Source organism: Tachypleus tridentatus, chromosome 2, assembly GCF_004210375.1.
Source record: "Tachypleus tridentatus isolate NWPU-2018 chromosome 2, ASM421037v1, whole genome shotgun sequence".
NCBI classification, from domain to species: domain Eukaryota; kingdom Metazoa; phylum Arthropoda; class Merostomata; order Xiphosura; family Limulidae; genus Tachypleus; species Tachypleus tridentatus.
Window position 1 is genome coordinate 71,934,533 of NC_134826.1, and position 14,583 is coordinate 71,949,115.

The 14,583-nt window shown below is 34.2% G+C and overlaps 1 protein-coding gene across 1 annotated transcript; it reads left to right on the plus strand.

The window, feature by feature from the left end:
* Nucleotides 1-1,015: 1,015 nt before the first annotated feature.
* Nucleotides 1,016-13,367, plus strand: mRpS23 (mitochondrial ribosomal protein S23). The gene is made up of 5 exons (XM_076488430.1): nt 1,016-1,151; nt 4,174-4,335; nt 5,794-5,868; nt 12,415-12,541; nt 13,183-13,367. Exons 1-5 carry the CDS (start codon nt 1,108-1,110, stop codon nt 13,330-13,332), a joined length of 558 nt encoding a protein of 185 aa, XP_076344545.1. The 5' UTR covers nt 1,016-1,107; the 3' UTR covers nt 13,333-13,367.
* Nucleotides 13,368-14,583: the final 1,216 nt, after the last annotated feature.

Consider the following 14,583-nt stretch of genomic DNA (forward strand, 5'->3'; position numbering starts at 1 on the left):
CAGTAATTATTACCTTTAAAAATAAAAATGTACATGTATACATACGAGGTCTGTTAAAAAAATACGCGGACTGTTTAAATTGCGCGGCTCCAGTTGGTTCCAGGGGAATCCGCTTGGTGTCACTAGGTTCGCACAGATCAGCTAATTACGACGCCATTTCCCGATTGCAGATATCTTCATTTGTGTATTAGCTACGCGGTTTTAAATGAAGTGCGATTTTTTCGTTTGGTGGATTTCAGAATGAATGACCCAAATGAGCAACGACATGCTGTAAAATTTTGTGTTAAACTTGGAAAATCTGCAACTGAAACTTTTGCTATGCTTAACACGGCTTACGGTGATGTTGCTATGAAGCGTACGGCATGTTTCAAGCGGCATGAACGTTTTAAGGATGGTCGACAGTCCATTGAAGATGATGAGCGTCCTGGACGTCTGTCCACATCAACTGACGACCCACACGTCGACAAAATCAACACCCTGGTGCGGGCAAATCGACGTCTGACTGTCAGGGAGCTTGCTGAAGAATGTGGGATATCAGTTGGATCTTGTTACGAGATTTTGACCGAAAAATTGAAGATGCACCGCGTTGCTGCGAAATTCAGCCCTCAGAACTCGTGAGTTTTTGGCCAAACACTCGATCACTGTTCTTCCCCACCCCTACTCACCTGACCTTGCTCCTTGCGATTTTTCTTGTTCTCCAAACTCAAAAGACCCTTGAAAGGAAGAAGATTTGAGACGATTCCCGAGATTAAGGCAAATGCGACGAAGGAGCTGGAGGACATTACAAAAGAAGCGTACCAGGACTGTTTCAACAAGTGGAAACACCGTTGGGATACGTGTGTGCGTTGGGGAGGAGAGTACTTTGAAGGGGTCCCAGACCTGTAACTTCTAAATAAAGTACATTTTGTTTTATGACGTCAGTCCGCGTATTTTTTGAACAGCCCTCGTATATAGCAATAAATAAAATACACACTTTGAAATATATTGAGTAATATGATTATTTTGTAATTTCCAGATTTTGTTTTCAGACCTTAAGACGGACAGCACTTCTTCTTTAAAACACTAGAGGGCACTTTTAAGCCGGGGATTACAGACGAACGTAGTGATATGGCTGGTAGTAGGTTGGAAAAGTTAGGAACAATATTTACTAGGTATTTCTAATCTTATATCGTTACAGCTTACTTCCCCTTCTCCCGAGTTTTTCATCTATTAAACTTTTAATGCTGTCGGTAATGATGACTGTTTAAATGGTATTTTATTTGCAAATATATCATTCAACGCAAAATTATTAATATCACCACACTGTAAATTGCAATACTAATACTGGTATATACTGTATACGTAATATAGTATATATAGTTCCGATTGCGCGATGTTTTGTGTATAGTTTACTTATTATATCATAGTTATTCAATTTTAAATGTATGGATTCTAGTCATAATGAAGTCATAGTGAGATAAGTGTTGTTAGGTTTATACCTTTTTCATTTAATTACACCTCAGTTTGATGCCTGCTTGAGTCAATCAAGGCTAGTATTAAATGTAGTAGAGTTTACAACTTTAAATTAAAAGTATTATTTCATGAAATAAAACCTAAAGTGTTCAGTTGCTGTTGATGTAGGGAGGTCAATAAGTAATCCTAACGCCCTCTTAAATGTTATTGTTTTTAGCTATTTATATTTGTTGCTACAAAAGAATTAGAAGTTTTGTCATGAGTATATACTTTCAGTAATGGCGTAGATTTTAGCCACATAATATTCAGCCACAGTGTAGCCATCTTACTATAATGTGATAGAAGCTGGCTTATCTTCTTAACTCCTAGACTTTATAAGTCTGAATCCATCAATTATGGGTTAATCAACTAGGAATGATTCAGGATATGTCAGTAGGTTATTTTAAAATACATAGATTTCTTAGCTCCAGTGTTGGCTCAATGTAGACCAGTCAGTGAGGGTGGACACTAGAGGCACTGATGCAATTTCATCAGTTTCCTCTTTCATTACATGGGTATACATACAATCTATGTACTTTCAATCATTACTGGTATATTTAGGACAAAAACATAAACTATTTATATTAATAACTGGTAAAACATTAATTATACAATTGAATTTCATTGTCAAATCCCCTCAGGATCATTCCATGCCAACTCACCCAGAAAAAAGAACTTTTTCAGTTCATATCATAGATTTTCTTGAAAAAAATTAAGCAAAAAAATCCTAAAGCTGTATTGCATAGTTGAATAAATCCAAATGAATTTTGTGCTTGAATTTTTTCAAAGGAATCTGTGACATGAACTGGGAAGCCCTAGGTGAGTTGGGATGGAATGACCCATCAGTGATTCGAGGGATTTCTTTTTCACACATTGTCTATACATACGTTCAAATAGACACACATAAGTGACACATTTTTATCTCGCACATTACTTACTGCTTTGTAATAAAACAAATTAAAATAGGTGTGTTTTGACCCTCACATCAGAGTTCAAGTATGATATTCTATTCAGTCTGATATATAATCTAGGCTTATACTTTAAAAGGTGCTTGAAATTCTGTTAACCTGATGTCGAGAGGGTAGATTGTGTATCTTGTAATGCAATACCATTAATGTATATTGTGATGTTCATTACTTTCATAAAATAAAAGTATGAATATTTCTTTCACCGTACATTTATAGTGTCTACAAAGATATTCACAGACAGGTATGATTATTTTCTGTATGCAGTTTTTACATTTACAGGTTATGTAGAAATTACAGTACATTGATTAACATTTGACATATCACTATACACATTGTCTATGATCTATGTCCACTACTGTATAAATTGTAAAGCTGGCCATGAAACAGGATCTTGGTAGCTAAGGCTGAAGGTTTTGGTCTCTGAAACACAGTCAGTTATGATAAACAGTTAAACTGGGTGGCAACTGCCTCGTTCACTTGAGGAGAAAGTGTTAAAGGTCTAGTCTAAAAGAGTAGTTCAGGTGGAAAGGACAACATTTCTAAAGACTTCCAGTTTCTTCTCAAATATCACACTAAACTAGACAGATGCTGTCAATTGGAACTTGTTACTTCTTCATAAAGACTGCCTGGATCATCTGTAAAAGAAAAATTCTTAACATAGTTTTTTCTATGCCTTGTATTATACAATTAATTTTCTGATACTCTACAAGAGTATTTTTGTTAAGAAAACTGAGAAATGGTAAATTTCAGTAGAGAATGATATAAGTATGACACATAACTATGGAAAATGTTATACATAACTTTAGTATCTTACAACACATTAAAATAATTTATTTGCATTATCTTAAGAGCGATGTTATTTTTAAATAAAATTGTGATAGTTTGTTTTCATTTAACTTGTTGGCTTATTGTATTTGTTGGTATTGTATTTTTATGTTTGCAAACACAAAAATAGGTTAAGTTTGTTTTTAATTAACTTCTATAACTTGTTTCTCCAAACAAAAATTCTGTCAGAAGGTGTAATGTAGTCTAAATATAAATGGTCATTTGGGAAAATATGAAAGTATAAGTGGAAAAAAATAATGGTATAAAGCTTCAGGTCTTATATGATTTTCTTTTATTTAAATAATAAAGAAATGTTCATAATTTGTTTTTGTAATATTAGTAGTCACTAATTAACTGTGTCATTTCAAACAAAAATAATGTAAAAATTACTAATACAGTTTAACAAATATAAACATTAACACTACACATATGATGAACTAAGCAGCCATATTCTCAGACAGAAATATGAAAACTGCAAATATAAATCTTTAAGTGATTGGTTGAATTGGAAGCAAGTGTATAGTAATTGTTACTTGTTACCTAGTTTCATAATATTAAAAAATTGAAATTCAAGGTACTTGTAAATATAATTAAAATATTCAAATGAACGATGTTTTATAAAACACAATTAAAAACCTTTCTTTTAAGATTAATAGCATTAAAACAGACACTGCATGTTTTAACATCAATTTACATGATTCTTGATACTTCTAGGGATCACATAGACATTCAAACACAAAGTGTGTGTTTTAAGGCCATTGATCAGTCTTAAAACAGAGGTTTTTTAATTGTGTTTTAGAATAATTTATTTTTCACTTATTTTCAAGTATACATTTCTTTTTCAAGTTTCTTCTTTCAAAAACTAATTCTATCCTTTACTTTTTCCAAGGGTTACAGGTCTTATTCGGTCAGGAACCATGAAGGAGGAAGACGTTCCTATGTGGTATAACATATACAAACATTTCCCACCTAAGTACGAGCCATATTTTTCTCGTAAACCAAAACCAAGAGAAATTGTTCAGATACTGTATTCTGAAGATGTTATTCGAGCGTAAGTTTCGTAAAATATAAAGAGTATTTTGTTGCAAGCAAAGCATCAGATCTTATATAATGAGAATTGTTAGTTTTCATATGAAACTCGTACTTAAAAAGCCTCATGGCACAACTCCAGGCAATCTCCAGTAAAAAATATTGTGTAGTTTTTCTATGTACAAGGAATGAGTGAAATAAAATATTTATTGGGTGGATATTTTAGGTACAAGACACAAAGTCCTCAGTACCACACAAGTTTTAACAATTAAGAAAACAATGAATTTTTATATTTATGTAAGTAGTTATTTGTTTTCAAATTACTGTTAAGTCAGTGATTAAGGCAGTTTTATATTCTGAAACATGGCATGAAGTACTTCCATGTATGTAGTCAGTGGTAGCTAGAGATGTCACACCTCCCTGCATATTCTGACTGCTACTTTTTTTTCCAATAATTTGTTTCCTTCCTCAAGAGTGGTATGTTAACTATTGTAAGGTCTCATCATCCCTCGAAAGAAAAACGCTTCTTAACATAAATTTTTCTTCATTTTGCAATGTTAACAGTTATAAATTAAATGTGACTTTTTTGTCTTACTGTTTCTGAAACTGTAAGGTTGTTTTAAAACTTACATTGTCAATGTTTTAACTTTTTTATCTTACCTTTTCTGAAACTGTAAGGTTATTGTTTTAAAACTTACATTATCAGTGTTTTAACTTTGTCTTACCTTTTTCTGCAGCTGTATGGTTGTTGTTTTAAAACTTACATTGTCAGTGTTTTAAGTTTTTATCTTACCTTTTCTGAAACTGTAAGGTTATTGTTTTAAAACTTACATTATCAGTGTTTTAACTTTGTCTTACCTTTTTCTGAAGCTGTATGGTTGTTGTTTTAAAACTTACATTGTCAGTGTTTTAAGTTTTTTGTCTTACCTTTTCTAAAGCCGTAAGGTTGTATTGAAACTTACACTGTCTTACCTTTTTTTCAAATTATGTGAGCTTGATGGTTTCCTTTTCAAATTAAAATTTTGTTTTAAAAATAATGGCACTTTTAAAAATTGTTGACTTTATCTAGTCATAGTGTAATCATGTCAGAGTGGTGTTAGAAACTGGAATTTTGTGAAATAATAACTACACACTACGTAATGTCATAAAGGATTTACCATCAATAAATATCTTGTGCAAGAATTGTACTTTTGTGTTGTAATACTGTACTAAAATGATGGTGTTTTAAGAAGTCTAGTTTCAAGTCTTATTTCTGAAATCATAATAAAATGACATATTTTGAATATGTAGTAATTCTTTCCCAAAAGACAAGAGATCCAGTATTTGATGTAATTAAATGTGTTGACTCTAGTTTTCTAAGATAAACTTTAATCTTATGGGAAATTCTTCATTATATAAAGCTAATAAAACTTATAACAAATTCACTGTTGTGAAACTTTTTTTATATCTGGATTATTTACACTTATTTTAACCATCTTAGAAAATTCTACAGGAAGTATGGTTCCCCTGGTTTAATAGACCTTAACAATCCACAATCAACATTATTATCTGAAAGGTATGTTACTAATTTTTACATTATTTTATATCTTTGTCTATTTTTAATTTTACATTTGTCACCTGTAAAAATCATAACATTTTAAGAAGTTGATGAATGATTGTTGAATAATAAAATTCATAAATCAGATTTTCCTTAAGGGAAAAAAGTAGAGAAAATTTGGCTTCCAAGAGAAATTTAAATGCTTAAAGTAAATAACTAAGTAAATGTAAGAACCATAAGGGTTATGTATGAACATTTGAGTGTGATACCTTACATATAAATTAGTAGAGAAGAAATTATGTTTAGGATAGTTTGTTTTTTTTCATATGATCTGCTCCAAGCTCAACACTTAGCTCTTTTTTTTTTTTTTTTGTAAGATGTCTGTTAGTATCAGGTTTTTGTTTGTTTTGTGTTTTTTTCTGAAATTTACCATATAAATATTTTCCATAATTCCAAAAACATTTTTTCTGAGACTTAACGAAGCATCTTCAGTTTATCTAATTTCCCTTGTATTTTGAATCCTCATTTAATAGTGCCCCTACTGGGGATCATTCGTTTTTCTCAGCTATTTTCTAAATAAATTATTTTTACAGTAACAAATAACCATGATTGGCGACTTGTGTAAAAATGTGAATGACATCAAGGATTTGATTGACTTTTATCATCCCAAATGTCTTTCTGTACAGGAAACATTTTTAAAACCTACTAATACAGTCACAGTTCAACAATACTAATTCTGAAATGACAGGTCATGTATAGAATAAGGACCTGGGGGAGTAGCCCTGCTGGTTAATTAACATGTGCCAATCTGGTCCCTGTCATTGAATACACCCTTGGAGGCTGTAGCCATCCATATCTCCTTGGATTGTACCATCACTGTTTGCTCTCTGTACCTTACCCCTGGAAAAAATTATCATCCATCAGACTTTGATGCCCCCATTGAGCAACTGTCAACCCCCTTTTTAATTTTTGGGGATCTTAATGGGCGTAATCCCCTCTGGAGTGGTTCTAGTATTGATGTGAGGAGGTCATGCTGTAGAGCATATGCTCCTGAATCACAACTTGTCTCTTTCCAATACTGGCTCTTACACTTATTTTCATGCAACCAGTCAGTCATTTACTGCTATAGGTCTTTCTATTTACTCCTCTTTACTTTTCTTGGGTAGGTTGACGTCAATCCATGGGGTAGTGATCATTTTCCTATCATATTAAGAGAGATTGGCCGTGGTCACTGCCACCTGACCCATGTGCTTCAGTGGAAGTTGGACCAGGCCAACTGGCTCTCTTTTACTGCTCTCTGATAACTTGATCCTGTCACCATATGTAAATCATTGATAGATGATTGTGTAGCAGCAGTAACTAACTGTATTGTACAAGCAGCTGCTCAGTGCATCCCCATAACCTCCACATCTTTCCCACAGCATCCCTGCCCATGGTGGAATTCTGCTTGTTCTATAATACAAAAGGCTCAGAAATGTGCTTGGCATAAATTTCATAGATATCATTTGCTTTCAAACCACATTGCATTTCAGCAAGCTCGTGCACAGGCTCAGCAAATTAGACATAAAAGGCAGAAGAAATCTTAGATTAAGTATGCCTCCATCATTTCTTCAACCACCAGTTCAAAAGTCATATGAGACAAGATCTGGAAAGTGAGTAAATTCTATACTTCTCCTTTCTTCTTTATCTTAATATTCAGTGACCATGAAGGTGCTGATGCTCAGAGCATTGCCAATACTTTTGGTGAATGTTTCTCTCATGTAATTAGCTCTTCGAACTCATTCCCTTCCTTCTTAGCTATTAAAACACAAGTTGAACATCTGCCTCTTTCCTTTTTGACTGATCATCCCTATGACTAAATTGCCCTCTTACACTGGTGAAACTCAAACTTGCATTTCATCAGTCTGGCAATACATTAGTTGGATCTAATCCTGCCTCTCTTATTATTATTCTGGCTGTCTTTAACCAGATATGGCAGGAGAATGTCTTTCCTGATGCTTGGCACCAAGCTATTGAACTCCCTATTCTTAAACGTGGGAAGGATCCAAAGATTCCTTTGAATTACCATCCAGTTGCTTTGACGAGTTGTCTCAGTAAGACCTTAGAGAGGATGATTAATGCTTATCTTGTTTGGTTCATTGAATCAAACAACCTTCTCTCACCACTCAGTGTGGGTTCTGAAGACAACACTCCATGATAGACCACTTAATTCGTCTTGAAACATCAGTCAGAGAAGTCTTCTTGAAGCAACAACATCTTGTTTCTGTTTTTTTGATTTAGAGAAAGCTTATGATACAACATGGAAATATGGCATCTTGCGAGACCTTTACTCATATGGATTGTGTGGCAATTTGCCACTTTTTATTAAGCATTTTTAATGAACTGCCGATTCCAGGTCCATGTGGGCTCAACACTTTCCCGTTTTTTCCCACAGGAACTTGGAATCCCTCAGGGCTGTGTTCTGAGTGTCACACTTTTTCATTATAAAGATTAATGCCATCAGTGAACAGCTACCCCCTACAGTTTCAAACGGTCTTTTTGTTGATGACTTTCACATCTCATGTCAGTCATTAAACATGAGGTTTATTGAACAGCAGCTACAAACTGCAGTCAATCATATACTTAAGTGAACCACAGCAAATGGTTTTCAACTTTTTCTCCCTAAAATTGTTTGTGTACATTTCTGCCACCAACAGGGTATTAATCCAGATCCAGAACTTTGTATAGATGATGCTGTACTTCCTCTCATTCCTAAGGTAAAATTCTTAGGTCTTATATTTGACTGTAAATTAAACTTTATTTCCCACATCAAGCAACTTTGTGTCAAATGTATAAGAGCACTGAACATCCTCCATGTCCTCTCTTCCACCTCTTGGGAAGCAGATTGATACTACATGCTTAAAATTTATCATGTCTTATCTGATCCAAACTTCACACTGGATCTATGGTTTTTGGTTCTGCCAGAACCTCTGAACTGAAAATGTTGGATCCTATCCACCATCAGGGGCTTTGGCTTTGCACTGGGACCTTTTGTACTTCTCCAGTCCAAAGTTTGTATGTGGAGTCCCATGAACCCCCTCTGTATATTTGCCATTTGCAACTGTTTCTTATGTATGCTTTCAAACTTTGCTCTTTACCACAGCATCCTACTTGGGGTTGTGTTTTCCATCCTCAGTGGGCCACACTTTTTTATAATGGAAAATCTGCCATTGTTCCTTTTAGCCTTCATATCTGGGCACAATCAGAAAAATTGGATCTATCTTTGAATAGCATAGCAGTATCAACAGATCAGCCTCTTCAACCATGGCTAATTACTATCCCCAACTGTTACCTGTCTTTGAGTCAGCTGAGGAAGGCTGGTACTCCTGATAGGAAATATCACTCTTTATTTGCTGAACATCTTTGAAAAGATCCATCCATTCCCATATATACAGATAGTTCAAAATCAGGTTACTCTGTAGGCTCTGCCATGGTTTGTTACAGTTAAGTTGTGGCACACAGAATCCCTTCTACAGTTTCTGTGTTCACTGCTGAATTGTATGCCATTTCTCTTGCCCTGAATCATATTGAAACTATGCAATATATGAATTGTACAACCTATACCAGTGGTGTACAAAGTCCATCCCATTGGTCAAATCCAGCCCATGACAAGTCCCCGAGTGGCCCTCAGTGTCCAACGGGAAAGCTAAATATAGAGAATTTGCGCCTGCTCGAAGATTAAGCACTATAGAAGAATATGCATTAGATTAGATACTGGATGGTTCCATATTTGTGTTGAGCAATAAAGAAAATTTAAGAAGCAAATCTTGTTAATACATAGGCATTTAATCATTGGCGTAACGACGTAAAATTTCTGTAATTATGAAATTTCACATATTCCAATTGTTCTTCAAGATTTACGAGCCCTATTTTGATATTATTTTGTAACAAAAATGGCAGCTAATCGTAAAAGAAAAGTTGACGACGAAAATCGGCAGTTTCATGATGATTGGACTGTGCAATACTGTTTTTTTCAACAACAGAAGAACGTGATTTGTCTGCTGTGGCTAAGGTATCCAATATAAAGCATCATTATAAGTCGAAGTATAAAGATTTCTACAACGTTGTCGGTGATGAATGAACAGCTCGAATTGAATCTCTGCAATAGTTAGTGAATCACCAGCAGAACGTAGCTGATTTATCACCAACAGAATGTTTTCTCAAAAGCAGTCAGTTCACTGATGGTGACTTTGTCAAGCAAGGTTTGATTACTGCATCGGAAAAGTTGTGTCCGGAAGCAGTTCGCAAACTGCAGACGGTGGCTTTGAATCGTATGACAGTTCAACGAAGAATTTCTCAGCAGATGTGACAAGGCAGCTTACAAATAAAGCAGCCAACTTTGTCTACTTCTCTTTGGCAGCAGATGAGTCGACTGGCATCAGTTCAACAGCACAGCTACTAGTTTTTATTCGTGGTGTGTCGTTATCGTTCGATATCACAGAGAAACAAATCAGCATGGGTTCCATGAAGGGTCAGACAACTGGATCTGCTCTATTCGAGGAGACAGTACAACTGTGTAGTAGTGTTTCATTGGATTTCACAAAACTGGTGTGACAACTGATGGAGCACCAGCCATAACTAGAGAAATTAGCAGGCTGGTAGCACTGTTGATGAAGCATCAAGAAAAGCAGAACAGACAGTTGGTGAAGTTGTACTGTATTATCCACCAACAGAACCTGTGCAGTAAAGAACTTGATTTTCAGGCACTGATGGCATTAGTGACGAAAACCATTAATTTCATCAAATCTCGAGGGCTCAATCACCATCAGTTTTGAAGAAATTGATTCAGACTATGGTGACCTTGTGTATCATTGTGAAGTATGCTGGCTGAGTTGAGGGAAGATGCTCAGAAGATTCTGGGAGTTGATCGACGAGGTGATAGAATTCCTCAGAAGCAAGAACAAAGACATAGAAGTGATTTCCATGACTGATCCAGCATGGCAAGCTGAGTTGACCTTTCTTGAATGATCTGAATTTGAAGCTGCAAGGCAAAAAATCAGCTTGCAAATCATATCTCCACTTTCAGGACAAAGTTGCAGTTGTTTCGGTAGCAAGCAGCATCAGGCAACTTTGTGCACTTTCCCACTTTTCAGTCAGAGCTACAGAAGAATCAGAACATTGACACACAAGTTTATGTTGGGAAGCTAGATACCTTGATTCAATCCTTCAACTCACGGTTTCATGACTTTGATCAGTGCAGATTGTTGATGAAACTTTTTACTGATCCGTTTAGTGTGTCAGTGGATAACTTGTCAGCAGAATATCAGGTCGAACTTACTGATCTCCAGGCATCTGATGAACTGTGTGCTATTTACTAAGAAAACAGTTTGCTTGACTTCTACAAAATGTTGCCTGATACATTTGCTAATCTGAAAGAGAAGGCACTTGTCCACACCAACATGTTTTGCAGCACGTACTGCTGCAAAGAGGCTTTCTTGCATATGAAACTGAACAAAAACACCACTCGCAATCAGCTGACTGATGATCATCTGGAAGCAGTCTTGCGTCTTTCAACGTCAAACATCAAGCCGGACACTTCTAAGCTCGTAGATGGCATGCAGCACTATCCATAGCACTGACTTTGTGACAGTTGATGTATCATAATATTTCTTAGAATAATGTGCAAAGTCTTTGATGTAATTGTTATTTGTGTGTTCTTAAATGTGATGTCCATCTTGTGTGAAACAACTATGGGACGATTTTGATCTTCACTTTTGTGTGGACCTTAACAGTAATGAGAAGTCTGTTTGTGGCCTTTGACACAAAACATTTGTGCACCACTGACATATACTGATTCACTCAGCTGTCTGTTGGCTCTGACATCATTCCATGTTGGTTACCATCCTATTCTTATCAATATCCAAAACAAACTGGCCCATCTCTCTCTATCATCTATCTCTATCCAGTTTTTTTGGTATTCGTGGGAATGAGCTAGCTGACAGAGTGGCAAAGTCCATCTGCTCTGGTTCTATCATCACCATCCCTGTTCCATACATGATACTGGCCACCTCACACATGTTTTTACATTTGTAAAAGTCATTGGTCTTTTTACCTTAATTTAAGGTTTTTATTGAACTATACACTGTTTTAGCATGATTTCTTTTACACATTTTAATTTTATTTTGACCTGAACTGGAAAGATCAATTTCAGGTGACTGACAGCAAGTTTGAACTTAATGCTTCAGTCTTCATGGCTGGTTTTAATTTTACATATTTTTACCTTAATTTCCATATGTCATTATAGTATACTACATCTTGTCTGGCACAAATAGCTTCGTAGCTTTGTGCCAGTATTCATGAAATACCTACCTACCTTACCTACTTTGTGAACAAGCTTAGAAAATATACAAAAAAACACAAGTGATTGATAGTTTTAAACCATTGTTTTCCTTCGAGTGGCATCTGTTTTTCATAAACAGCTGTCAAAGTGATGTTCTTATAGTTAAAACATTTCACCAAAAACACTTGTATTTAGGAGGGTAGTTTTTATTCATATATGATATTTTTAAATATCTTTTTTTATAGATTTATAACTAAGTACCAAGAACTAGAAATGTCTGGGAATTTTGATGAGGATCAACTGTTCAAGGCTACCGAGGAGGCTCTGTTATCAGAGGGAATTAGTTTTGACATGAAACAACCACAAATCAAAGTGTGTGCTTAATATTTCCATAGTCATGGACTAAAATATAATGATTATTAAGCTAGAAAGAAACAATATTAGTGGTTTTGGTAACTGAAATATATCTTGCAATTTTCCACAATAGACTTGCATGTTGCAACCAATAAATAAGTAGTTTTTCACCCTGCTTGCTTTACTATTTGTGATTCTTAAACGTATGTTTAAACAAAAGAAACTTACTATATTCTATTATGAATTTGGTTTTGCTTTATCAGAATCTCTAGAATTGTATTTCTGGGTTAAAATTAAAAAATTAAGTTTACATTTTAAACAGCAAAAGCCAGAAAATTCAGAGGAAGCCATCATGCCTAACATTTATGGCAAAAACCACAGATGTCATTTGTCTTAAGTGTTATCCCATTCATTAAACAATCAGTATTGAAAAACATTTAATTTAAAACATAATGCCTTGTTTGGCATGTTTATTTTTTGAAGTTATGTTATTACTGTAATATATAAAACTGTGTATAAAAGGTATTGTGGTAATTTAACCTGTATGGTGGATAAATTACACAGTCAACTATATCTTGTATGGAAGAAATATTATGTAGAATCTTTCCTATCATCACAGATTCAAAATAATTTCTTTGTATTTTATTTTTTTCTTGCAGAAAGCAACTTCTCAAGCAGTAACAGAGGATGTTACAACCAAGTCTTCGGAACATATATTAGAATCAGTCAAGTCCACTTTAGCTGAACAATTTGAGGCAGCAAAGGATAAACAGAAATCAAACAAACAAAATGTTGACTCTGAAACATAAGTGTTTTATTGATTAATAAAATATCAGTTACTGTACCAGAAAAATATTCTTAGAAAAATGCTGTTTAGGTTTTTGTACATATATAAATAGCATTTGATAATTCTTTGTTTTATTCTTAATGAGCTGTTGGCATTGTGAAACTATAAATTTACTTCACTTGTCTGTGAAAGACTTATTTTTTGTGGGTGGGCATGTTTTTTTGAGGCAATAAACCTGTAGTGATAGTACAGTGTTTAATATATGCAGTACTTGAAGAGGGACATGATGCTATATTATTTATTTTTAGGAAGGCTCAAACCCATCCTACCACCTTTTAGTAGAATGTAAGCTCCTTTGAAAGGAAAGGTTCAATAGACAATGCAATATATATTTATTGCAGTAAGGAAATGGAGAGGAAAAATTTTCTTAAATTGTTGTGTAAAAGCAAAACAACATTAAAACAAAGCAGTACTCAGATGGAGCAAATGAACCCTCTTGCTATAGATTCTATTGGTATGACCAAGTTCATAACCTTCAAAGTTATATTGTAACTCATAACAGTATACACCTCTTTATATTTAATTGTGTTATTGCTGTCTAACTAATAATCCAGCCACACAAGAATCATTTGTTGAACATACAGCTCTCGTTCCCATATTGAATTACATAACACGAGCTACTCATGAGTACATCTAGTGAAATGTTTTTTGTTTTGTTTTTCACTATCTTATCTAATCTAACTTAATAACTTTATAATTTTTACATCTTAGTTACTTTTATAATAATAAATCAAAATTGCACATGAAAAACAAGAAATATAGCTATTAGTTTCAGAAATTTCTCAAGCGTTGAACATATGTTTATGTTGTTCATCAGACAATTTATATTTAATGAAAAGTATCTATGCTTGGGTTTTTCATTGGATAGGTTATATTTAGCAAAAAGCAGAGTACATACAGGTTTTACATAGTAAAATATTTGGATCCAACTTCATGCTGATTCTTTAATTAAAACACCAAAAAGGGATAAGTAATAGTTATGAAGTGATGATAGAAAAGCAAAATCTATTAATAATATCTTCTGGTGGAAATGCATAATTATGTTTATTTGCTACTATATTATTGAGAGATTTGCTGAAAGAAACCATTTCTTTGAAGGAAGTAATAAACCTCATGTTTGATTTCATTAATAGTTCTTAAAATATTTTCATTAAGTTCAGCTACTGTATTATTAGAATACATAGTGCATGTGGATAAAATCTTATAATTCAGC

What these genes read in the sequence shown, in the direction of transcription:
- mRpS23 (XM_076488430.1), top strand. Translation starts at nt 1,108, where the DNA reads ATGGCTGGTAGTAGGTTGGAAAAGTTAGGAACAATATTTACTAG. An exon ending in TTAGGAACAATATTTACTAG is followed by an intron (nt 1,152 to 4,173) that starts GTATTTCTAATC and finishes ACTTTTTCCAAG; the next exon opens with GGTTACAGGTCTTATTCGGT. An exon ending in TGAAACAACCACAAATCAAA is followed by an intron (nt 12,542 to 13,182) that starts GTGTGTGCTTAA and finishes TTTTTCTTGCAG; the next exon opens with AAAGCAACTTCTCAAGCAGT.